This window comes from Lates calcarifer, linkage group LG11 (assembly GCF_001640805.2).
Source record: "Lates calcarifer isolate ASB-BC8 linkage group LG11, TLL_Latcal_v3, whole genome shotgun sequence".
NCBI classification, from domain to species: Eukaryota; Metazoa; Chordata; class Actinopteri; family Centropomidae; genus Lates; species Lates calcarifer.
The window spans coordinates 4,819,621-4,845,021 of NC_066843.1; the positions used below are offsets into that span (position 1 = coordinate 4,819,621).

The 25,401-nt window shown below is 41.2% G+C and overlaps 2 protein-coding genes across 7 annotated transcripts; both read right to left on the reverse strand.

Moving 5' to 3' along the window:
• Nucleotides 1-740: 740 nt before the first annotated feature.
• phospho1 (phosphoethanolamine/phosphocholine phosphatase 1) lies at nucleotides 741-4,152 on the reverse strand. 2 transcript variants are annotated; one of them, XM_018660619.2, is made up of 3 exons: nucleotides 3,542-4,152; nucleotides 2,930-3,028; nucleotides 741-2,542 (listed from the first exon to the last, which is right to left on the reverse strand). In XM_018660619.2, the coding sequence occupies exon 3, from the start codon at nucleotides 2,438-2,440 to the stop codon at nucleotides 1,586-1,588; it is 855 nt and encodes a 284-aa protein (XP_018516135.1). In that variant the 5' UTR covers nucleotides 2,441-2,542; nucleotides 2,930-3,028; nucleotides 3,542-4,152; the 3' UTR covers nucleotides 741-1,585. The 2 variants fall into 2 exon arrangements, with proteins under 2 accessions (XP_018516135.1, XP_018516136.1); XM_018660620.2 differs by having other exon boundaries at nucleotides 741-2,391; nucleotides 3,542-4,138.
• A 1,467-nt stretch (nucleotides 4,153-5,619) lies between these two features.
• Nucleotides 5,620-23,816, reverse strand: znf652 (zinc finger protein 652). Of its 5 annotated transcripts, none has more exons than XM_051073804.1 (6): nucleotides 23,664-23,816; nucleotides 17,391-18,962; nucleotides 14,032-14,179; nucleotides 13,514-13,629; nucleotides 11,387-11,531; nucleotides 5,620-9,282 (listed from the first exon to the last, which is right to left on the reverse strand). In XM_051073804.1, the coding sequence occupies exons 2-6, from the start codon at nucleotides 18,444-18,446 to the stop codon at nucleotides 8,660-8,662; spliced, it is 2,088 nt and encodes a 695-aa protein (XP_050929761.1). In that variant the 5' UTR covers nucleotides 18,447-18,962; nucleotides 23,664-23,816; the 3' UTR covers nucleotides 5,620-8,659. The 5 variants fall into 5 exon arrangements, with proteins under 5 accessions (XP_050929761.1, XP_018516131.1, XP_018516132.1 ...); XM_018660615.2 differs by having other exon boundaries at nucleotides 23,476-23,816; XM_018660616.2 differs by lacking the exon at nucleotides 23,664-23,816 and adding an exon at nucleotides 23,347-23,467.
• Between the last annotated feature and the right edge of the window lie 1,585 nt (nucleotides 23,817-25,401).

Sequence of the window (25,401 nt, forward strand, 5' to 3'; positions counted from 1 at the left end):
ATATTGTTTATTCTAATTCTGATAGTTTATTCTATCCTTTTCTAACACTTTCACACTAAACCTACTGGAATAACAACAGAGGTGTAGTTATGGCCTATGACCATCGGATGGCACTAAACACTCATGAACACACCAGTTCAAGTCATAAAATTAATCTCTGCGTGTGTAAATTAAATATAGCACTTTGATTCTACTAAACAGAAAATTAAAAATGTCTTCCAATATTAGGCCTTGCTACATAGACCTGTGTTTGATTTATAAGAGGCAGTTGTTGCAAACTGAAATTTTAATTTAACTGAATGAGGCCTTCAGGACAACTTTATAAAATTATGCAAAAATTAAGTATTTATAAATCTGTAAATATCAAAACATCATTTGATGGGGTTTGGTATGGTGAGCATTACAGTATTTTCAGAAACACACCCTTATCTATGACAGTAGACATAGGTACTTGAGGTTCTATATCTCTAACGTTTGATTACAAAAGCTTGTTTAGCCATTGTCTTTTCCAGGACTTCAAATCACTGACAATTTATCCAGAGTTGATAGGTTGTGGTGTGCATGATAGGTGTGCTGATAACTAAAATTTCAGTAATGAAAACTGGGACATGGATTTCTTAAAAACATAATGTTCAAATTTAAATTGTAGTCTTTTTATGACAGGAACACATTATCAGTGTAATTGTTATGAATGAGTGAATGTTGAGGAGGTTTGATGATAAAATCAGACAGAGGCAGGGTTTCAGTTGATGGCTTTATTCCTGCTGGTGTTAATACATTTCTTCTGTAGGCCTGGCCTACACAACAAAGACACAACAAAGATTTAACAAACAGACACACTTAAAACATAACCATACATTTCTGAATTAGACATACTGTATATTCTCTGACAAACATGTTGATAAAATACTTTTTATTTGTTTTTTATTTTACTCATCTTGAAATGGCCATTGCCATCAGATGACAGTGTCACTATGGTATCACTTATTGACACTATAATTTAATTTTTCATATTCCAAAAGTGCAGCTTGTAGGAAAACACATTTAGAATTGTAATTTAAGATCAACCACTCACTCGGTTGACATAAGTGTCCATTACATTTTTAAACATTGCTATTAAGGTGATTAACCTATTACAGGGATTTCCTTACTAACCCAGTTTAACCTTTAAAACCATGAAGAATGTGTTTAAATCCCACTGAAGGATCTTTATTATGCAAATGCCCTCAAACTTTAAAGCAACGTCCTTCACTTCTAAATATTGCTTATAACAAAGCATTGAATTTGTTATTGACTTCCTCACTTTGGGTGACAGTGGCAGGTCTCCATAATCATTAACCTGCTCACCTTAACCCGGTGAACTATGTCTCTGTTCTTAGAAGGACCTCTGGACCAAAATGTGATAAGCTGGACTGAGGCACGTGCAGGCTGGACACCAGCGAGACAAACTTTGTTTTATTTTTAGAGACAGTACAAATGATTTAATTGCCTTAAACGTTGGTTCCTGGAACTATTTTACCTGAGAACATGGCTAAAAGTGTCAACTGGCCCTTTAATCGTCTCCTCTCTGTTTGTGCGTGACCCTCTACTCTGCCACCAGCTTCCTCAGCCGCTGCACCACATCCTCCCCGCTCGCCCACGGCACCGTGACCGCCTTGAACTCCCCGGGCATGGCTTCATGGGTCTCCGTGATCAGCCGGTGCATGGGGAAGTCCCGCCGCGGGAAGGCCACGTCCCTGGGCCCGAGGGCCAGTGCCGGGCAGAAGTCGTTGGCTCCGTCTCCCACGTAGAAAACCCTCTGATAGGGGCGGCCCCGCTCCTGCGTCCTGCGGGCCACATAGTCCCTGACCACCACCTGCTTGCACATGTTGTCGGGGCACCGCGGGCAGTCGTGAGAGTGGAAGGGCCTCATCACCAGCCGCCCGTCCTTGTTGAAGGTGGCTGGGTTGGTGAAGATCCGATGGAAGAGCTGACGGGCACCGTTGCGCCGGAGCCAGGACTCGATGAAGAAGGTGTTGGCGTCGGACACCAGGACCACCTCAAAGTCCTGCGGGGGCCGGTTGCGGAGGAACTGGAAGAGGGCGAGCATGCCTGGGGTGGCCGGTAGCTTCTCCATGATGCTGCGTATCTCGCTCTCCGTGACGCCTTGCTCCGCCAGATAGGCCAGGACGCGCTGCATGTACTCGTTGTAGCGGCCGGGCTGGTAGGTGTCCTTCAACCAACCCGGAAGATTCTGACCCGGGGCGGCCTGCACCACTATGTCGTCGCTCGTTTCATCCACGATGGTCTCATCAAAGTCAAAGAAGATGAGGAAGCGCTTGTCGGAGGAGATGCTAGTGGAAGTAGAGGCCATGATCTCTGTGCGTCTGGATCTGTGGAGTTCCTCCTCTCCTGGGGGATGGGGTGGGACATAACAGCAGTTGAAGAAAGAATCCCCCATGACTGACTATGCCACACCTCTTACTGTTGCCAAGTGGCATCAAATCTCCTCTCCTGCTCTCCCACTCTCCAGCATCCCACGGTAAGGTGGAGGCTACCGAGGCTAGTTGGGGTGGAGGCAAAACAGAACCAAATACAGATTTAAGATAAGAAATAGACATAATACATGAAAAACAGCGAAGACTTAAAAAGAGAGCAAAACAGCCAACCAGCAGCCTTTTCAGCCCAGTGGAGGCAGCATCCTCCAACTGATGGGTCTCTGGGGAAATGTGAGGGATAAAGGTAAGGAGTGAAGAAGAGGGGTGGGGAATGGTGGTGGTGGTGGTGGTGGTGGGGTCATCCTGCTTTAGCAGGAGTGAAATGATTATGAATGTGGCAAAATGGGCCTCTGCATGCTCCTACAAGCAAGCAATTTAATCAACTATATTTCACACGAAGAAGCAAAACAGCCCCCATGTCCTACAGGGTGCACGAGCCGCTGCCTGCATACCTTCTTTGGATTGTGGTTGATGTCAGCAGTGGATGTCCGCTGATCTCATGTGTTTCCCTGATCCAGTCAGGCGCCTTCAAGCTGTTGCGGGTGGTTTTCCTGTATGAGGGGGAAAAAAACAGTGAACGCTGAGTTGCATCAGACAGCATCGTGCTTTAAAGTGCAGGAGCTCTACTTTAAGAACCACTAGACACCGGCTCAGCAGAGAGCATTTCTAATAACTTTAGAACAACTTAATTAATCATACAAGAGTTTAGTTTACAATACTGAGTCACACTACAACAGGATGTTAAAATGTCAATATTATCTTAAATGTTATTTTTTATCTAGGTTATATCTCTACAAAGTCTATATGAGGCTGTCAAACACATTTAAAGTCCACTTTGAAACAACAGTAGTTTGAGTTATTCTTAGACTAGAGCACATTTTACAGATAAACACTGATTATCAGTTAAAACTATCTGAAAATAAGTTGTTGCACTGACAGCCTTATCTACCTGCTGCAGCACTAACATACTTTCTGACAACAACAGTGGCAGGACGCCCACTTAACAACAGACAAAAGCAAATTTAAAAAAAAAAAAAAAAAAAAAAAAAGCGTAAATGCATCACCAGCGCTGGTCCCGGTGTCGGTGTCGGTCTGGTCCGATCCGGTCTCGCAGATAGAACAGACAGAGTTCCGCCGGTCGGCCGGTGCGACGCGCACTTTTATGTGACAGTCAAAACCACCGGAGCCACTACGGACGTGACCGCGCCTACAAGTCCGCCCATTTAATAGCAGCCTGCCGAGCGCGTTCACGACGCTTTCAAGAGACGAGGAGGAGGGGGGGGGATCGAGCACTGTGGGAGGAAGGGAAGAAAAAAAAAGAACACAGACTGTAAATATTCTGTTTCCTGAATATATCCGCAGGACTATGTGTGTTAGGCAAATTAATGTGTCAGTGTTTGCTCTCGCTTCTCTTCTGCAGTTTATGATCTGTGCCTCACAGTCACATGTACAGTGAGCTACTCACTCACTTTCCAGTGGAGCATTTACAAAGGTGGGACACTGAGGAGAATAAATATTAGTGGTCGTGACAGTTCTAAGAAAAGCCCAAGGTCAAATCCACAAATGTTATATTTTTAAGTTTTGTGTTAGTCCAGGTTGGAGTCTAATGTCTGGGAAAACACAGTGAATGGCAGTAAATGTCAGCAGGCACAGGGAAGTATTTGAATAAATAAATGAACTAGTATGTCTTTGTTCAGTCGGCCTGATGCAACTGATTTCCTGCTACTCCAAACACAGACTTAAAAGACTGTGTACATAAGGATTTATTTCACATTCAGTTCAGTGTGTATTACTGTCCTTATTAACTGAACTAGTGCCATTTAAAGGCCCTTCTGCAACAGCATGATCTAGATTTGGGTCAGTGTGACACCGGAAAAACATTGATTCAGCCCTAGCGCAGTGACCTCTGACCTGTAAGGAAATGAGGATAAAACTGTGTCACATTTGAGAGGCTGATTGGATTAATAGTATAGCAGTATATCAAGTATATCAAGAGTAATGCATCACTTCAAATCTGAAACAATGTGCTGTCAATTTATTAACTACAGCAAGACATTAACATTGCAGGGAGGGAGTTCATGCTGGCTGCTTGTTTCTCCACAAATCAGCGGTCTCGATAAAATCCTGCAAACACACTGCGATTAATGAACTGCACAAGCAACTTTGAGAGGTGCGAGTGCACGAACACAGCGTGAAGCCCCCCTCTTCTTATCTGCCTGCTGACAGACGCGGCCTCCTCCCTCCTCTACACCACAAGGCGTAATGACTAACAGCTGGGGTGGCTGACTATTTTCAAACCCAAATGGGAATGGAGATGTACAGACGGTGTGTTATTATCTCCTCTGCTCGTGAAGTGAGCCTCGGTACCTGACCACCCACTCACCATCAGTGAGTCACTCACGCTCCTCTCTACCCATTGGCCCGCTCTGCTACCTTACAGGATTATGTGACTCATTGGTGCGCCACTTAAAACCACCTATGGTGATAGAGGGCGCACAGCATTTTAGGAAGTATTCTAGCAACAGTAAATGTCTTAATGTGACCTCAGAGGAGTTCAAAGACAGAGCTGGTTGGGACACAGATGTCCAGGAAAAGTTGAAGCTGTACTTTACCAAACTGGAGAATCAGTGCCTGACACTGCGATAAAAGCCACTGCGAGGAACTCTGAGGTTATCTGCAGAAACAAACATAATTCTGTTTTAAAAGACTTGCTAAAAGAAATGTTTTTGGGTCACGTCAAAAGAAGAGGAAGTGATCACAAAGAAGAGGACCTGAAAACGTTTGCTGTCAAATAAAAGCTTTGAAAAGCAAAAGAAATCAGTTACTGAACCTGCAGTGTCACGTGTAGCCAGCAGGCATTGTGGGTTACAGGCGTTATGCCAAGAACCCACTGACCTTCATAGTTTAAAAAAAAAAAAAAAAATCTCACTCAAGCAAATCAAGTTTGTGCAGTTGCAACAGGCAGTTGGAATTTAAGCTTCTCAGCAAAGCTTGTTATTGAAAGTTACCTGAAACTGAATCCACTGACCTAAATCATGAACATGAAAACAATCCTTACATTTCTAAAGTTCATATTCAGTTTCCTGTCTTCTGTTTCCATGTAAACCATCAGTGTTTGAAGATAAAGAGAGGCACACAAATATGTGATAATCATGGCTACTTGTTTTTACTTCTCAAAGTTAGCAGTCAGTTAAATGTACATTATCAAAAAAGGCCCAACTTTTTCACTTCTCCTCAATCTCCAGATAACATACAAAAAAAAAGACAAACCAGGACATTATAAAGCTGCACATTTTGTACCAGATACAATAATAAAATACGCAATGCTACATTAAGTGGTTAAAAATACAAAGGGGAAAAAGTATATTGATTTTTTTTAAAACATCTTTAAAGAATATACAATGTTATTTTTTCTTAACTAGCCAAGGATTTTAGTAGAAAGTGCATTCTATAAAACAAAGAAAGGAGGAGGAGAATCATTCGGCAAACTGAAAGACATAACAGGACATGACAGAGAGAGACTCCATGAACAAATATAACAGAAGAATGTATTTCAGACGTAGCTTGGAGGGGCTAGTGTAAAGTTGCCAAAGCAGGAGGAACATCGCTTTCACTTTGAGGGAAGGTTCATATTGGAGCAAAAGGGTAATTGTTTTTTTAAAAAAAAATTAAAAAAGGAAATTAAATTTAAGCACATGCTAAAAGAAATGTCCTTCGTTTGCAATGGTCCCTTCCACACTAACCGCCTCCACCCAGGATTCTCCTCCTTTCCTTGCCTAAAAAACATCCATTCAAAGTAATCGCCTCCACCCTTTCCCATGCAGCCACAACTGCACTCTGTTCTCCACAATGCATTGTCAGTCCCTCCCTTCCCTGCGCCTCACCCACGCAGCAGTAAAGTGCAGAGAATACACACAAATGAAAAGGCTTAAAAAAAAAACAAAAAAACAAGACAAAGATCCATACTGCAAAATGCTGAAGCACAGCAGTGAAACCGAGGGGACAGCATGATAAGCAAATAATGCAGCGGTATTAAGACCCACAGAAATGGCAGGATAATTGCAAGTCTCAAAGAAAAAAAAAAAAAAAAAAAAAAAAAAAAGGGACCGCCTAAACTACTGAGCTTAACCACTTCAGACTGAATACCGTTAGAGCGGCAGAAAGATGATCATGTTAAAGTTACTGCTATTGTCCATCTCAAGGTATCCCCAAATACACATATATTGGGGCACACTGTGTAAAAGCAGCTTTTGGTACAAGAGCACTGGGGACAACCAGACACACAGACAAACGGAACGGACTGGTAGAGGCTAATGCATGCACACAAATGCGCACTCGTGCGCACACACACACTCGAAGCTCAATGTTCCTCCTTAACACACCATCAGACTGGGTGAAGGGACAACAACCAAGCAACCCAAATTCATGCCAAATACTTGCCAACCATTTCTGCGTCTTCTAAACAAATAACATTCACACCATTGGCTATTACATTAACAAAATGTAATTTCTTGCTATGACTTGATCACATGTATGCTTATCTATACAAGAATTCCAAGTATTCAGAATTGTATGACAACTGCCTTTTATCCTGACATTTCTTATCATGTGCTAAAAACAGTATATCTACACTACAGAACCATTCATTAGCTTAAAACTGAGCAAACGATCAGAGAACATAAAAAAAAAAAAACAAAAAAAAAACAACAACAACAAAAAAAAAAAAACACATATGAATGACTCATCAGCCATCATTCTGCGTAGGCAACATTCAACAGTTTTAGACACGCGTTTGCCTGTGTGGATCAAAGTATGTCAGTATGATGAAAGTCAAAAACAAACCTTTACATTACAACGCCCCACACCAAACCGTGGAATATATAGGCTGAGAGGAATATGCATAATTGTCTGTTAAGACCTGTGATGAGAAAGGTCCCAGGTGTGTATACTGTGTGTGTCTAATGACCTTTAACATGGTAACCCGTATCATTTCGACAGCAGCGAAGGGAGGTGGGGTAAATCCTGATGGGGCCATGTGTCTGGCCCCTCACAGTGGCAGTATTTGACAGTCATCTGTTATCTAAAAGCATCTGTTGACCAACAGTACTGAAAGCTGAGGTTGCACTGATCACAGTAAGTAAATCAGTGACCACTATGGTCTTTGTTTTCTGTGTGTGCTTGAGTAAGTGTGAGGCTGCGTGTGCCTACGGCATGTCCTGCATAACTTGAGTATCATGTTCACAAAATATCTAATCAAACATCAAGTCCATTGTAGAAAAGCCAGGCTGGCAAGACATGTCCTGTATGACACAATACATTGTTAATTTGTAATATTATACTTCTGAAAATCAAATGGAAAAGCAAAATTAAGAAATATTTTCATGTACTGGAATGGAAAGCACCATTTAACCATGATATGAATCTCAGACTATGTCTAGATTCAACTAACCATTTACAAAACTTTTGTTTCCAATGTCTTTTACAAAAATTCCTCCCCCCTTTCTTACTGTAACCTATGGCACTGCATCTTACACAACTGCTGTTGCCACTCTGGCAGAAAGCTTCAGCCTTGGCCTTAGGACAGAGAAGGATTCAGGTAGAACCAGTTACAACATTCATTAAACATTACTGTGGGGCCCGATGCTCTACAGTACAACTCGGAGGACAGGTTGAGTATTGCTATGGGGAGGACCTGCAAAAGTCTGGACCGATGTGCAACCGTAAGTCAACATGACATGAAGACGAAAGTTCAATGACATTGATCTTTGATGATCCATGAAGCCCAGGTAATACATACGTTGACTTCCATCAGCAGCTTTTGATGAGAAGGAGATACTTTACACCCATCAATGTACAGATAGAGAACTCACACAGAAATCGTTTTGTGTAGATTTCCTAAGAAACTGTTTGAGACAAAAAAAATCTAGAGGTTGTAAAATCTTTGTCAGTTGACCAGGATTTTTAGGTAGGGGTCTTACTTAAATAATGTGTGCACTGAGGGTGTGTCAGTCTGAATCTTTCTCATACACACGTGTGTATGTTTTAGCTTTTAACTTAGTTAAATCTGTTTGAGAGGAGTACCCTTGTTTTATGGGTCTTGCAACTGAGAGACTGAGGCAGGACTATGAGAGGAAGAGGAACAAGGCGCGGTTTGGTGTGGGCCTGCAGTACTGGAGCACAGTTCAGTGATGCTGTGGGGCTCCAGGACCCTTGTCAGGAGGGGCAATGTGGTGCAGGTAGCTGCTGTCTTCATGCCCGCAGTGGTTAAGGGGCTCACTCTTAAAAAGGGCAGGGGGTGGGGGCAGGTGGGAGACTGGCGGCACAGCCAGGTGATGGTGGGGGTGAGGTGGGGCGTGTTGGGGTGTGTTTGAGAGGTGTTGCTGGGTTGTTGATGGGTGGGGATGATGGTGAGAAGGGGTTGAGTGGAGCTGCACATGAGAGAATGTGTGTCCCACCGGGCCTCGTGGAGGCATGGGCCCTCCTGTCGGGCTGAGGCCCAGGGAAGCTGAGGTGGTGGCTGGGGTGGAAGCTGAGGGGCCAGGGCCAGAGGTGGAAGAAGGGGAGGAGAAGGTGTTGGCAAAGATGCGGACAGGCACAGGTGGGCCGCTGGTCTGCAGAACGACGGGGCTGGTGACCCGGAAACACTTCTCTTTGTGTGCTTTGAGCATGTTGGAGAAGCGGAAGCGTTGGCCACACACCTCGCAGGGATAGGGCTTCTCTCCTGTGTGGGTGCGGCGGTGGCGCTTCATGTTGGGCCGGCTGGTGAAGCTCTTTCCACAGATCTCACAAATGAAAGGCTTCTCTCCTGCACAGATCCAGAAAATGAGAGACCAGTGTGAGAGGGAGACAGACACTGTATTGCCTAACAAAGAGACCGTAACTACACAGAGAGAATATTATGATGCATCAGAGTCAAATCATTTACTGTCAAATGTGACGGTTTGAAATTTTAAAGTAATCAGCTGATTAAAGCTCTCCAAATGACAAAGTTAACTTTTTCCCATTTAAAAAAAAATATTTCTCTCCACAGAGAACAGCAGTTCTCTTTTAAAAATGCAAATAAGTTGCCATCTTGAATTGAGGGTCTTTGCTGTCAACCCACCCACTCTGCAGGAAGCTATTACCATTCACACTTTGAGAAGAGGAGATGTGAAAGTGAACAACAGCAGCTCCGTTGGAATGCTGCTCTCATTAACCTCCCTCCATGGAGCCACTGAATGTGCCTGCTACCACCCACACAGCCATCTATTAACAGGCTGCTGAAGGGCTCTCTAAGTGCCTTATTCTGGCATGTTATGTGTGAAGCTCTTCCAAACCAACTGAATATCAAAAGGTGACAGCTAATGTGCTAGTCTTCTGTAACTGTTACATCTCACTCCAAGATTTTAGGAATCTGTGTGCAGTGAACCCAACTTTGGGTGTTTAACATGTGTGCTGCCTATTACAGGGCACGACTGGGTGTGCCTCCTCCTGCAGGAGGCTAAATTGGTTTCTAGCGGCAGGGAGAGGAGAGGGTAGTGTAATTACACATCACAAATAGAACCGTGAGGGCCAATGGAGAGCGGTGTGTCCACCCACGTCAGGCACGGCTTGAGAAAAACAGTGAGGGACGTACAAGCTTCACTGCTCAGTTTGGTCTTAGAAATAGCAATGCAGCAGGGACAGAAAATCAGAGGGATGTAATACAGCATGTGTCTGGGTAGTCATTATAAGCCGCAATATATGCAAGGCTGTTCTTTGATGTGAAATGTCCCTCTCATTACAAAAACCGGGCAAAGTCTCCCTGCTCTTACCACTATAATGTTCATCTTGGAAACATCCCATGTCTTTCCTTTTTTAGGGAGGGCAAGGAGACGAGCTGGCTGGCTGACTGACAGCTCCCAGGAACAGAGCTGTTTGTGTTCGTCTCCAAACATTTCAGAATTGCAGACTATCTGTATTTAGCTTTGCAACAGACAGAATAAAAAACATAACATTTGACAACATCTTTTTTTCTTAAATGCTGTTTTTCAATAAAAATGACTGAGAGAGTCAAGATCTAAGTTAGAAATAAAAAGTCCTCAAGTCACTTTTTGTGTTCATATCATTTATTCTATCTGAAGACCTGATTTAAGTTCACAAATGACTGCTTTGTAAGAAACATACTTCTTGCATGCAGTAGAGTCATTTTGTTGTCCATTATAATTTACTGTTGCACTGCTGTGTGATATTTAAATAGATGCTGGAGAGGATATGTGCAAAATGGAAGGGAAGACTGAAAACGCCAGAAAGACGAGACGTCTGTCTCCAACAACAGTATTTTTCTGATTTTAGCCCCTATAGAACCATACTTTGTGAAACACTGTTCTTGCATCTTTTACTTGTTCCCTCACTTTCTGTTATCCTTTTCCTTTTTAGAGTGGTTGGACAGTTGGCTGTATATCTTTAAATGTCAATAATATTACATGAAATTCTTTTACCAAGTCCTAATATTGAAACTGGTAGCTGCTTGCTTTAGAAGTAAGGGACAATGGTCAAGCTTCAGTACAGTAATAGACCTTGAAGTAAGCACTAGATACTAAATCTGTTCAATAAGTGCAAGGAGAATGTGAGTCAGGCTTGGTAGGGTGTTAGAGGTGATGGGAGAGGAGGTGAGTTTGGAAGAATTTAAACCACACAATTTAAACCTAACTCCTTTTAGTCACTACATGGGTAAGTTTAAGTTCTTGCAAAGGTTCTCTAATTTGTGGAACAGCTTCTGTAGGCAAAAGGGCATAAAAAGTGGAAGTAGGTAGCTAAAGTCAAAAGGCAGGTTAAAGGTCCTCACTTCCTAAAAAGCTTCCTGTAGAAGTTTTGGGATCAAAAAGAGCAATAACACACTTGGTCTATGTAAGAACACATGATGACTTATAACTCTTGTCTTTTCTCACCTGTGTGTGTCTTCATGTGCTCATCAAAATACTGTTTCATGTTGAAGTCTTTGCCACACCACTGGCACATGAACTGCTTATGTCCGATGTGAATGCTCATGTGGGAGCGCAGCTGGTACTTGTACTGAAACCGCTCATCACAGTTCTACAGCAGATACAACAGAGGACTTCAGATGGCATGCACACACTGGGTCATTACACAGGCATGCACACAAAAAAACATTCACACACACCTGCAACACACACAAACTTCTAAACTCTAAATTAGGCTAAAGATCTTTCATACACTCCTCTTACTTACAGGCAGTAAGGTTTTAAGAGACTCATAACATTGTGTACATTCCTGTTTCTTTTGAGCATTAAAAAGTACACATGTACGTGTTATACAAATGTATTTGTATAGTGTTAATACAAGAGAAGTTATATAAAATGTACACACAATGTGTGGTTTTGTGTACATAGCTGACATGTGACTTCTGTACATTGACTTTTATGTGCACTTTACATTACTGGGACAAGTCAAGGTGAGGCAATGAGGTGTAGAATACATTTATATGCATTTCAATTACACACAGTTTTAGTCAGACTTAACAACTGGATTTAACCATTTTGAATATGAGGGAGCCCAGCCCAGGACATAAGAAATGAGGAATGACAAATGAGGTTATGCAGCATGCCAACAATAACCGGATTATTTGTGTACATGGGACCACACTGCACACTTGCAAATATGAGGCTTTCTTGGTCAATTCTTTTCCTGAAATTAGATATTTACAACCTCAGTGGCACAACCTGGCTAAATAAATGTTGTGGAAAAAAACTCTAGCAGTCTCCATATGGCACTGCACTGTAAGACCACTGAGGAGAATGGACTATACAGTACATCCACCCTTAATAAGCATATAATTACATGTTAACAGTATAGGACGACTTCAAACATTAAATTAGAGCAGCTCCACCCGTACACACATGCTTTCTGTGTGGTGTCCATTCAAGTGGTTGGACATTAAAAGGCCACGGGTGGGAGGAAAGCACCCCCCACCCCTCCATCTGTCAACTTCCTCTGAATTAATGAGTCAGGACAGGGTTATGATTATCAGTTGCTACTAACTCAGTTAAGCAGAAAAGGCTTGGAAATCATGACATGCATGTGACAAAATGCATCCATGAGAGGTCAAAAACAAAGAAACACTTAGTTCTACATTTATATAATGTTCCAGTTAATCTGTGAAACTGTATGTGAGGTTTGCTAATATTTGACATGGTTTAGCTTGAGCTTCTGTCCAACTCTGATGACACAACAGTCCAATGGATGTTCAGAATACAGGAGGATGGTCCCCACTCTGAAAGACATCAACTGAATATAACTGACTATTTTCAGTTGTTCGCAAACCACATGGCACATCTGTTCAAGCTAATGAGTGAAAACTACCTTGAGGCTCCCCTTTGGGGTACACAAAGCAAATTCATCAAAACTGTAACCTTCAGTCACCCCACTCAAGACAGCCAATCACTCTTTGAGCACTGAATTCAACTCAAAATAAATACATCACAAAGGACAAGGAAGAAAGGCGACAACATTTAGGTGTGTGTGTTTATGACAAACTATATCTAAAGAATACCATCACATCAGTATACCAACCAACACTTTTGGTCAAGGGTGTGTTGAGCATTAAGTTTAAGTAGACTGTGACCGTGGGGAGGGAAACTTTAAGTGTGGAATTTAGTGGAATTTAGGCTGTCTAGAAAATGCTGTTTGAAACACATACTTTAACAGCAGCAGCATGTGAAAGTGAAAAACAGACAAACTTCTCCAGTCAGTTACAAGTGAGTGTGGATATTAAACACAGGTGTACCTGGAATACAAAACAAATACAGGATAGTCTGTGTTTGACTCCTTGTCTAAGAGGAGGTAATCCTGATCTCCAGCAGTATGACACTGGCCTAGGTTTTAACAGATGACTAAATGTGAGCAAAAAGCAGAAAACCAATAATAACAGGTTATGCTGGATGTGCTAGTGTCACATTGCGATGCCTGTTGTGAAACTGAAATCTGTCCCAGCCCAGTCTGTATTGATTTGAATACAGGATATCAGTGTCTGAACAGGGCCACAGTGTGTGTCTTACCTCACAACGAAAGGGTTTCTCTCCAGAATGTTGGAGTGAGTGAACTTTTAAAGACATGCTGCGTTTAAACGACTTCCCACATGTCTCACAGGTGAATGGCATGTCCTTAGTGTGAGCTTGGTTCAGGGGGAGGAGATGGATCAAAGACAAAGAGGAAAACAACACTGAGACAAACAGGTGACAGCCTGATGTTCACTCAATAAAGAAGACTACACAACCAGAAATAACATACTAAATCAGACTGTTATTTTAACAAAATTGTAGATACACCGTTAAAGGTGCTATATGTAAGTTTTTGCTATTGCTACAGAAAACACCACATAAACACCTTCAAAAGAAATAATGGCAAATGTCATAGTCATAAAATACAACATAAAAATATCACTCATCTAATATGAAACATTTTGTTGAACCTTAATTGTATTGAACTGAGAGCTGTGTGGTGTCTCACACCTCTAGTATGGGATATTAAGGTGATGATGCACAATAGGAACTGTGAAAAAATGGCTCCCACTTACCAACCATGTGCTTACGGACGTGAGCCATAGTGTAGAACTTCTTCTCACAGATCTCACATGAGAACTTCTTTTCTGCATAGCCGTGCACAATCTTGATGTGCTCATGCAGTGACCACAGCTTTTTAAAAGACTTGTTGCAGGAGACACACTGAAAATAAAGAAAAAAGGGAAAATAGAGACTAAGCTTATTTTTGCTGATAAGGTATCATGAGCATCAAAACCTGAGGGCCATTAGATGGGTCCAATTTGCTAAAATTGTTTCCTTGTACTCCAGCTCCCTCTGCTGGGGTAAATTCAGCATGGGTTTAATTTACTTAAATCCCTTTGGATATCATCTGATGACAGTTATTACACCAAACAGTTTAGATGTTGTCAGGGTAGAAAGAAACAATGGGAAATGTGTGGATTTAATCAATGCTAATAAAGCTTGTTGATGTGATTTTAGTTCCTCACAGCCAAACCGATCAAAGAATGAGGGGAAACCAGCAGGAGCAATAAGACTTATAATTATTTATTAAGTCCATGAATTTGACATTTATACCACATTTATGGTAGTGTTTGCTACTAGTCTGAGGGTGCAGATTGTAACTCCACAATAAAGGACTGAAAAGCCTCCTGTAGAACAATCCACTCTCACAATCGTAGTTTAGAGATGTAAAATATTACCCGACAAACCACAACCACAAAAGAATAATAACCACTGTTTACAGCAAGCAAGAAACACGTTCAAGAACGCACCTCTGGCTTCCCCTATCCTGATACGATGCTGTGGACGTTTTTATCGCAGTTTCAGTCTCAGTTTCAGAACTGTTACACCCCTGAACAATACTTACATGAGGCTCTCACCATGTTTGGACCTTGACATGTTTTGTTGTGTGAAACTGAATGACAGTGGATGTAATTTGACACTGATCGAGAGAAAGAGGATTGAATTTAAGCTGACAGAATACATTTTAGAAAACAATGAAATCCCTTTAAAATCAATATTCTGGTTAGGCACCTTTGAAAGAATTATAGATATAAGTCATATAGATCAATCTATATCAGCCTTTATTTTTGATAATTTCTTTTGCAAAACTGCACACATTTTCAACTTGGCCACTGCAGAATGTTTGCTGTTTTGGAGCATTTCCTGTCTATCTCTGGCTTTATACTTGGGGTTGCTGTCTTGCTGGAAAATAAATCCAGTTATGTGGTGGCAGTTATCTTGCAGACTGCAGGGCCTACTGCGGAGAAGAAGCCACCATTAAGATATGCAAATCACAACACTAAAGGTATTCATATTATGGCCAAAAAACCTAATTGTGGCCTCATCAGATCAAACAGACTTCTTCCAATTTGTTTGAGAATCTACCACATGCCTTCTAGCAAACGGTGCCCAGGATATCATGTGATTTTTTTCACAGTGCCTCTCTCTTTTCCACCTCCATAAAACTGGTGAAGCACTGGGGGAAACAGTTGTGTGCACATTGTCTTCTATCTCAGCCAGGACCCCTGAAGCTCCATTGCGGCTGCCGCAGGCCTGTCAGTAGCCTCACTAGTACTTTTATCACTCAGATTGTTGAAGTCAGCCTATTTAAGAGAGATTTTAGCTGAGCCATAACTGATTCTCTTCTGATTTGTTTTACTGTTATCATCTGTCTTTATTCTTTTGGTGCATCAGAGTAGAACAGGGTGAATACCAATTCAAGTGGCTATTTATGTTTATTGTATTTACTTTAGGTGAGTTTGATCATGTTTCGCTGTTGATTAGTGTTTAAAATCCCTATCTCATTTATAGTAGTGTTATTTGTAAAATATGACTCCGTCTAAAGGGATGACAGTAAAACAGAAACACAAAATATACAGCTTGCCCTAACTTTAAATACAATATATTTGTGACTTACATGCGTTATGGTGTTAATTCTAAAATAAAGAAGTAGTTTGTTACATTTGTAATGTAATGAGAGTTCAACAGGGTGCACCTGCAGTGGTGGCAGTGGCTTCAGGTTTGAGTTTGGGGCCTGTATCATGGTTCTATCTTCCTGTATCACAACACGAGATCGTAAACGGGTGTTTCGCAGTTTTAGTCTTGGTTTCAGAATCATTACACCCTACCTAATGCACACAAATAGGTAAGCCTGCTCTATTTGCAGAATTCTTTTCTTAATAAACATTATAAAAGGAGTGAATATAACAAAGACTGAAAACTATAACTCTGTTTTGTTATTGTTATTATCAATATTACAGTCCACAGATTGTTGTGTGTGCGTCTCTGTGTTGTTGGGATAGTGACACAAAGTGAAACATTACATCTGACAAAAGGATGCATTTCTTTTCAGTGCATTTCTTTTCTTTTCAGGGGAAGTGTATTATCAGCTTCTGCTCAATAAATGCTATTTTTTGATCCTTCATGAAGCTCAAATAATTAGTAGAAAACTTGTATTTTCAGAAATTCACCATTTCAACCTCTTTACCCAGCTGGGGTGAGCTGACAATGCTTTCCTCACAAAGTAAATGCAGATGCAAATCAAACTCAGCAAAACAGGATACTAAATTAAGCTATTCAAAACCTATTACCCCAGGGTATTTATATGCCGAATCACCTTTATAAGTTTTAGAGAACTGAAACCATATTGGACCAGCTTTGATGAAATGCCTTCAATGACAGCAGATGACCTCTCTCATTTGTTACATATGTAACCTCCTTTAAAACTTTAATTATTTGTTTTGCTTTTGTTATTTTTTGTCTTTTAAATGCAATTTTAATGTCTCCTTGAGGTCCTATTTTTAATATATTTCTATGGCTCTGTAGAGCATGAATTGCTTTGTCTGAACAATGCTATATAAATAAACTTGCCTTCTACATGTTGGCAGTTTCAGAGGGTGTGTGCAATAAATCTGTTCTAACTACTAAGTCTATTCAAATAATTGTGTTTTCATTTTTCCTGCTTAAGTATTATCTATACTTCTAAACTAGAAAACATAAAACATCATTCATATTATTAAGCAGTACTTTCGCTACAGACATTTTAACTGCCCAGAAACAAAAATAACTTGATGCTTTACTTGACACTTTTTTTCTTTTTACACTTCTAAGCCACTTATAACAGGAAATACAACAGCTATGTTTCAAATATTCACTGTATTCTGTAAGTATGGGGAAAAAATAACTTGAACATCAGCTCAATGCATGACAACACCAAATAAATCTATTATAAATATAGTAAATAGGGCTGGTGCTAAATTTATCTAAATCTATCTAGGTATTTTAACATCTTAGCATCTAACAATATGGTTAGCCATGGAAATACATTACTCTACAATTAAAAATAATATTTGCAAGAGATACTGTATGAGACAGAAAAGGTTTGCTTTACCTGGATGTTCTTCTCACAGTCAGTCTGCTGGTGTAAGGCCAGCTCACTTTCCAGGACAAACTTTTTGCCACACTTGTCACAAATCTGCATTCGCCGGTGTGTGACATTCATATGCTTCTCCAGGTACCAGCGTGTGTTGAACACTCGAGGGCACTTTTCACACGCCAGCATCTCCTTCTCCTCCACCTCCGCTTTTCCTCCTGCCGTGGTGGTTGTGGAACCGGCAGACGATGGGGCTGACCTGGCTGATCTGCGCATGCTCTTTGGAGGCTCCATGCGCTTCCGTCGCCCCCTGGTGGTCATTCCAGCAGTGGCAGTGCTCAGAGCCGTTCTGAGGCTTTTCCTCCGCGGCTGGCTGGGAGCTGCTGTGCTGCTGGCGCCCCGACGGGCCCTCTTTGACCTCGTTCTTCGGCTTTCAATCTCATCTTCCTCATCATCTTCCTCCTCTTCTTCATCGGGGCTGTCCTCCTCCTCCTCTTCTTCCTCTTCCTCCTCCTCCTCATCGTCGTCGTCGTCGTCATCGTCGTCACTGCCTGCTCTCTCTGAGTCATCTGCTGCAGTTCCAGTTTTGTTGTCACCCTTGGATACATGAAGAGTCTGGTTGTTCAGGTTAACCTCAACAATGATCTGCTCACGCTTGTAACCTTCCTCTTCACCATCCTCATCCTCACCCTCTTCTTCCTCATCGTCTTCATCGTCTTCAGTGTCATCAGAGGTGCCGTTGTTGCCCACCTGGGACCCCTGCGTCCCCACCTCCTGTCCTGCTCCTCCCTCTCTGAAATACTGCTGATGCTGCTGCGGAGTCACATGTTGTGTAGGCAACTGACCAATGTTCTGATCCCCCACGGATGTCTTGGCTGCCATTTTATTGTCCACTAACACAGAATAAGGCTTGCCACCAACCTCCCTTTTGTAAAGCTTGCCTGTCAGGTCCAGATCTGGGTTAGGGGAGTGAAAATAGGACTGGGACACTGGCGCCCTGCGTCCCTCCTCCTGTGACATCCCGCCAAGGCTAGGGACGGAAACCTCTTCCTTGAGGCTCTGGCAGGATTTCATGAAGAGGGAAAGGGAATGGAGGGATGGAGTTGGTAGGGCCACAAGGAAATGAAAGAGAGTTACTGCAATGGTGCCTTGTTAGATTAGCGTATTCGATTAGGAGAGGCAGGGGACGCCACCAATCCCCTGCCTTCCTTCTTCTGAGGAGACAGGAAGGAGGGGATGAGGTGAGAGACAGTCAACCTGATTCAAAGAGAGCATCCATGCTGTCCAAGATAGGAAAAGCAGTTGGAAAGACATACAATCTGTTCCAAGTTCTGTTTCATATGCTTAAAAATCACACTGCAAAAATTAAAGGCTCAGTGTCTTTGATGCTGAACATTTGAAGCTAAATTCCTCTCCAGTTTTTATGTGAGGTGTAGGCAGGTTCCAGATTCAGATTCTCTGAAGACTGCTGCTCTGCGGGGTGCCTGTGTCTTCAAATGGCAGGGCAGGTAAAGACGAGCTGAATGCCAGACATGGAACTGCTATAAGGACTTCTGCGTCTTGCTTGAAGAGCCATTTACAGTGCATTACCTGTGAGATGAGACAGAGAAGAAATGGAGAGAAATACAGTATATATATGAGATTAGAAAAGGTTCTTTTCCGCTGTCTAGTGTCACTAGAGAGCCTGTGAACTGAAACTACTGCCATACTGTCAAGTTTTCAACACCGAGCGCCACATTTGCCCACAAATGTTTCAGTGTCGTGCGTAGGAGTTGAAACCACAGCCTTTACAAATGAATGTAAGAGGATTCAACTTAAAAAAAAAAGAGCAGTTTGAATATTTCCAGACCACAAGTGAAACACCTCACTATAAAATCCAATGCAGATATGGTTTGCTTTCTAAATTGACAATTTTGTTAATTTAAGTGCATTTTTGCAACAATGGAAATACAAGGCACTACTTAGAAAGATGTAAAATATTTTCAAGATGATCAGATAAAACTTTTTATATACCATAGAGGAAAAACAACAACTTGAAAAGCTTGTTGATAGTTCAGTATCAACTGTAATAGACTCTACGGCATGTAAACATAGATGCAATCCCTGTAAATCACCTATAATCTTAACATTGAATCCTAAATAATAGAAAAATATTTGCCACACTCAAAAACTTCTCGACTGTAATGTTTCTTTCTTTCGAGTGTAACTTTTAAAAAAACGTATAAAAAACATTTTTAATACCTCCAAGAAAAACAAACCAACACTAACTCAAAACCTAAGCAAAGCACTGATTAGAAAACAAGCTTGTCTTTAGTTTTGAACAACACACACCAACATGCACACGCCTCTCATTGACTGTTAGAGAGCATAGTGTAACCACAGTTCTGGAGCTTGTATTGCAAGTACAACCACAGGAAACTGTATTTCAACCTTTAAATTGAAGTGTAAGCAGTGTACAATTTGGAACCTACAGTACAGGTTACAGATGAAAACAACAGCATTAAAATAAACAAATCTTTTCTTTTGGGCTCCTTGCTTTTATAGCATTTGTTCACTGACCTCGGCGTACATCTATGCTGGGGTGTCACTGGCTGACAGTTGGATGACCTCAAACAACCTTACACCCCGCTCACCATAATGAGTGTGCACCAGGGCGGTTGGTTCACTAGAAAACCTCCCTAAGCAAGACACACAAAAAAACACATTTCCTTTCTTGGAGAAGGTAAACATCCTCCCTGTGTCTTAACAAACATCTTATGCTTTATTTCTTTTAATGTCTGACGCTCAACCATGTACAAAGAAAACATAAACAGGCCAAGAGGGACTTTCATATCCAAACACGCCCCAACCGACCCTTGAAGACTACTTTGGTTAAATCTTTAATTTACACTCGTGATTGACATGAAGGCTTGGCGAGAGTGCTAGAAAAAAGAACCAAGAGTGTGTGCAAAAGAGGGGATCAAATGAGACATGACAAGTGTAGAGCTACGCAAAAATGATAACCCTAATCATTTTGACAATTCTAATCATGAATATTAACAAAAATAGCATATATCTTTCTCTTCCTTTTTCCCCAAGCAGTTGCTTGTGTTCTAAAAAGCACTGATTTAATTTGCTGAGTCTTACTTTTACCAGTGTTTGTTACTTCTTCTAATTCAGATTTCAATTCCAACAAGTCCAGTTAATTCAAACTGAACAGCACCCACACCTGCTCAAAATAATCTGTAATAAAACCTGAATAATTCCAAAAAACAGATCTACTTTTAAAAGCTAAAAAATGAGATGTGCAAGTATTTTACTCTCAAGCAGTTATTTCTTTGTTCAAGGGTCCATTTTTAAGAAGAAGCTCTGTGTATCTCAAAATTCAATCTGATTTTAAGTTATGATCAAACTGAATCTCAGTTAATTGCTAGTACCTATTTCTCTCCTGTCACTTCATCTCAGCAGACACTAATAAAAAGCATGCAAAAAGGAAGGCAGATGTAAGTGGAACTAAATTATGTTTGCTAGGTGTTTGCTTTTTATTAAAGCCAAACACACATCAATCTGTTCTACCAGTTTTGCAAGCACAAGTGTAAAGCCATTTGTACAGAATTTGACTATACGCACATAGAAGACACACCTGTCTTCCTGTGCATGCTGACTGTGATCCTTTCTGAGAATTGGACAGCAGCTCTGAGAGCATTAAGACCACAGGGGGAGGGCGAGCTCTGCACTGACAGAGCACCTCAACTCACATGGCTGTCTTAGACACAAAGCCTAATAGATTATCCTGCTTCTGGATGACAGGGGAATATAAATTGCATGAGAAACCGCTGCCTGAACTTGACTTAAAAAGCAATCAGCTGCCTCCATTCTCTACTAAACTGACAAATGTTTAAAATAAATGTTTATGAGCTTGAAAGTATGTAAAACAGCTAACTCTGAGAATGTGTTTAATTTTCCAGTGACAATATAAAACTATAAAAGTGCTAAATTCACTGCTGAAAACTGTCAAAAAGCACACATGCAAATAAACATCCAGTTTGTGTTATGTAAACCGTATCGAGTAAAATCCTTCAACCCGCTTATCATTATCAATGATGAGTCATTTCAGAGTTTCACTCACTGTGAAATAATGCAACCCTTTGATGTGGGGATCAAGAAGAGAGCAGACTTCTCAATATCAATATCACTGGTAATTAGTCTACAATCACCTTGTCATGTTGGGAGGTCAAACACATCGGAATGATGATTTGTGACTTTTTTCTAGTCTGGATAGCTTTAAAAGATGAACTTTGTACCCTGATGCAAAAAAAGAAAAAGTGCATCAGTGAATGTCTATGTGACAGCCCATTTCAGTAATCCAAAGCATAACTAATATTCAGCAAAACTTGCTCAGAAATCAAAGTTTACTCACCAATTTAAAGCCTTTCTTGATTGTGCTTCAGAGACATGACGAGAAACCAAAACTAATTTCATATAGGGTAAGCCACAAAGCCAGTTATATACCGGATAGATGCTACTGTGGCTTAAGATTTGAATGACACAGGATGGGAGCGTTAGAGCGGAGGCACTACACAACACTTAAACCAACAGCCCTAAAATGGTGCGTGTGTTTGCAAGTGCTTGGCTGAACTGTGACAGTAAAGCAGATGAGACGTCTGAGGCAGTCAAAATGTGTCACGTTTACCTCTTATTATGCAGCACTGCTCCTCAAATCCACGCTCCCTCTCAAGTCTAGACTTTAATGAGCTTTCCCCTTTTGCAGCTTGTAGCGGACCGTGTGAGGGTTCACATTCCTCACTCTGTCCAAACTCATAAGACCTTAACCAGCTCACTGTGTGGTGCACTGCAGGGGTGCTCCATGCCTCTGTAGGTATTTGGCCCTCAAGTCCATAATCGGGTCATAGAGCAGTACCTAGTGTTTTTGGTCTGAGGTATCATAAGGGAACGAGAGAGTTATTATCTCTCAGCCATCTCAAGCTCTCCCAGTCTATGTTTCTTTATTCTCATCACCACAGAGAGACACACACTATCAAGCCCTGACAGGAGACAGAGTCCACTGATGTTTACTGCTGTGATATCTCTATTCTGAACAGGGAAAGATAACATGGAAATATTCAACATGACCCTTTTGTTTAAAATCTGACTCAGGCTGTGCTACAATACTGAAACATGACTGAAATACAAACGGAAGGATTGGGTCAAACAAGCCTACTATTTCTGGCAAAGGAGGTTACACAGCGCGAAACCAACACTACACAATTTTGGGGAATGTGACGAGACATGGTGCAGCAGCCACTTTCTGATTTGATAGTGCTACATCTTGCAGAAGACAATCTTTTCAGCTACAAAACTTGGACTGGACGTTGTAGTGTGCACGAAGCAAAGAAGGGGTTAAAACAAAAAGGCAACATTGTACGCCGAACAGCAGTAACACTGTGCAGGCCTGGCCAACTTAGGCTACTTAGCTAGCTAGCAGTACTCCATAGGTACTAACCTGCACACACATGACAAGCTAACTTGGCTACATTAGCTCAAGGTGCAGCCATTAGATATTTCAGTGCAGTTAGGGCTACTCAGCCCGAAGAACAACCATATTACCCTGCACAAGCTATACCATCTAAATGCTAGTGTTTGCTGACATGCATGAGCTAACAACACATAGAAGACTTTCACTTTTTTAACCCAAAACCGCCCAGATTGGGGCTAGTTAGCTTAAAGCTAGCATTAACGTCGGATATTTAGCATTATCGTTACACTTAATTTCGATACTGCACTTTGAAGGGGAAGTGTGACAGTTCTCGGACCCACATGAAGCGAGATGAAAAGCCGATGTTACGCTTTGTTATCAACGTATCTTTATTGTCGTGCAAGATGAGAGGCGCCGCTCTCCTAACAAAACCCAGACTGCTCTAACGTTTCTGACAAACCCACTCAACTCGACACTGTCACAAAGTCACTGCTAGCTCCGCTCACGGACATTTCTCACCGTAGCTTCGGCCACCGGCTACCGGCGACCTGCGTGTGCTTTCCCCAGCGGCTGCCATGCTTGTCACACATGTATGTGCATAAAATTAAGTTATATAGCAACATTTTTGTTGTCGGTTTGCTGGCTTACCTCCGTCAAGAGCGACCTCCCTCTTGCGTTCGTGCAATCAGAGTTGCACAGATTCAGGGTTGCACGCGCACTTCTCTCGCTCGCCTTCCCTCTACATTCGCGGATGAGCATTTAGAAATGCCAGTGGTCTTTTTGTGCAAAAATGCGTTAGATTGTTTGTTGATGTGCGTTACGGGCTGCGGAGGTACCTGCGCCGGTGCGTCCTCAGCCCCGCTACGTGGCCCGGCCAAGCTCTCGCGCGTACCACCGCCGTCCCGCGCTCATCCCAGGCATTCAGGCCGCTGTCTGGGCAGGCGCGCGGCGGCGTGTCTGGGTCTCCGCTCCAAACCAGACAGGGCACGGTGCGCGCGCACGCCTGGCTAAAATCACTGATTGATGAAATAATAATGAGCGGACCCCGAGGACCGTTTATCCCCTCAAAGGAAAATCCTGAAAGTGTAATTAAATTATTCTATTTTTATCATCAACTCTCACTCTTACTATCACGAGTTGGATGTGGGATTTTTGTTTGAATTTTATTCTTTTCTCAAGCGTTTTTTTAAACCGTTTTTTTTTTTTTACTTTGAGCACAGAGTTGACTATTTACAAACAAAATAAACCTTAGTCCATGTCCATCTATATTGAAAATATTACATCTTATTTTGCATTTGGGTTGTCACATTCAAAGCTGGATTACTAACTGGGCAAAGCAGATAAGTACCCAGAGGCCCCAAGAGCCCCAAGTTTACTCAATATAACTTGAGTAAACAAAAAATTGTTATAAAATTTGTACCACTTCAAAGTACAGTATCAGCTATGATGGCTCCTCAGTCTTGTTGGCCAGATCTTGTACAGGGACTTGGCGCTGTGTCAAAATTTGATTTTAAGACTTTAACTATTAAATTGCTTCCATTTTTTCTGTGTCAAGTAAATCTTGAGCAAGGTAGTATTATGACATCATAGGAATAACCAAAGGTTATTTTTATTATCAATACAAATAAAATATTATTATTATCTATAATAATTGTATTGATTATTATTATTATTATCTATAATAACAATGTATAAAATGTCAGAAAAAAGTGAAAATTGCCCATCATTATTCCCTGAGGCCCAAGTGAACATAATCAACAATAAAAACGCAAAGGTGTTGGAACTGTGAAACTATAATATAAATATTACTGTGAATAAATATTCAGATTTTAGAAACTAATACCAGTGAATTTTTGTCATTTTTGCTTACAACATAATAATACTTAAACAACTTAACTAACCAACTATTAAAATTGTTGACAGTTAATTTTCTGTCAATCAATTAATCAACAATCATCACCCCACAAAGGTTAATTGGTCAAACACTCTATTGTATAAACTTGTTTTAGCCTTTGAGTCCAGTTGTGTTTGGTGAAAGTACTTAAGTTTTCAGTTTATTGGAACCTCCTCTTTCATGTTCTGCCAGAATCCACGTAGTATCAGACAATCCCAGAAAATATGATGTTGAGTTTTTTGACATCCAAGGCTATAGATTTTGACACTTTTTCAGGATATTATTGCAGTTCCCCTTTTGTTTCTATGGAGATTTTCAGGAAAGTGACAAGATTAAAGGTAAAAAAAAAAAAAAAAAAAAGATAAAAAGCATCTAAAACAATGTACTGGACAAAGGATGAAAAAATAATGATGGATATAAGACATTTCATATATGCTGATATTTATGACATATTTTAATCTCAACCATTCCTTCTTCTAAAATTACTTAATCTATGGCAGTATGTGATTTAATCTTGAACGGTATATCTCTGATAATACTTTAAATGTTTTCATTTCCTCCCAAACAGCCACTCCTGTCAAAGGATATCACTACATTCCATCATCTAAACAACTAGAAAACTGTTATCCATTTGTAAAACATCATAATACAGCAGTTGTTAAGGGGGCAACAGTAAACAG

Bases quoted from the DNA above. Each gene is read 5' to 3' on its own strand.
- phospho1 (XM_018660619.2), bottom strand. From the start codon at position 2,440: ATGGGGGATTCTTTCTTCAACTGCTGTTATGTCCCACCCCATCCCCCA.
- znf652 (XM_051073804.1), bottom strand. From the start codon at position 18,446: ATGAAATCCTGCCAGAGCCTCAAGGAAGAGGTTTCCGTCCCTAGCCTT. The intron at 14,180-17,390 runs GTAAAGCAAACC...CTTTATTTTCAG, and splicing joins ACTGTGAGAAGAACATCCAG to TGTGTCTCCTGCAACAAGTC. The intron at 11,532-13,513 runs GTAAGACACACA...TATCTGCTGTAG, and splicing joins AGAAACCCTTTCGTTGTGAG to AACTGTGATGAGCGGTTTCA.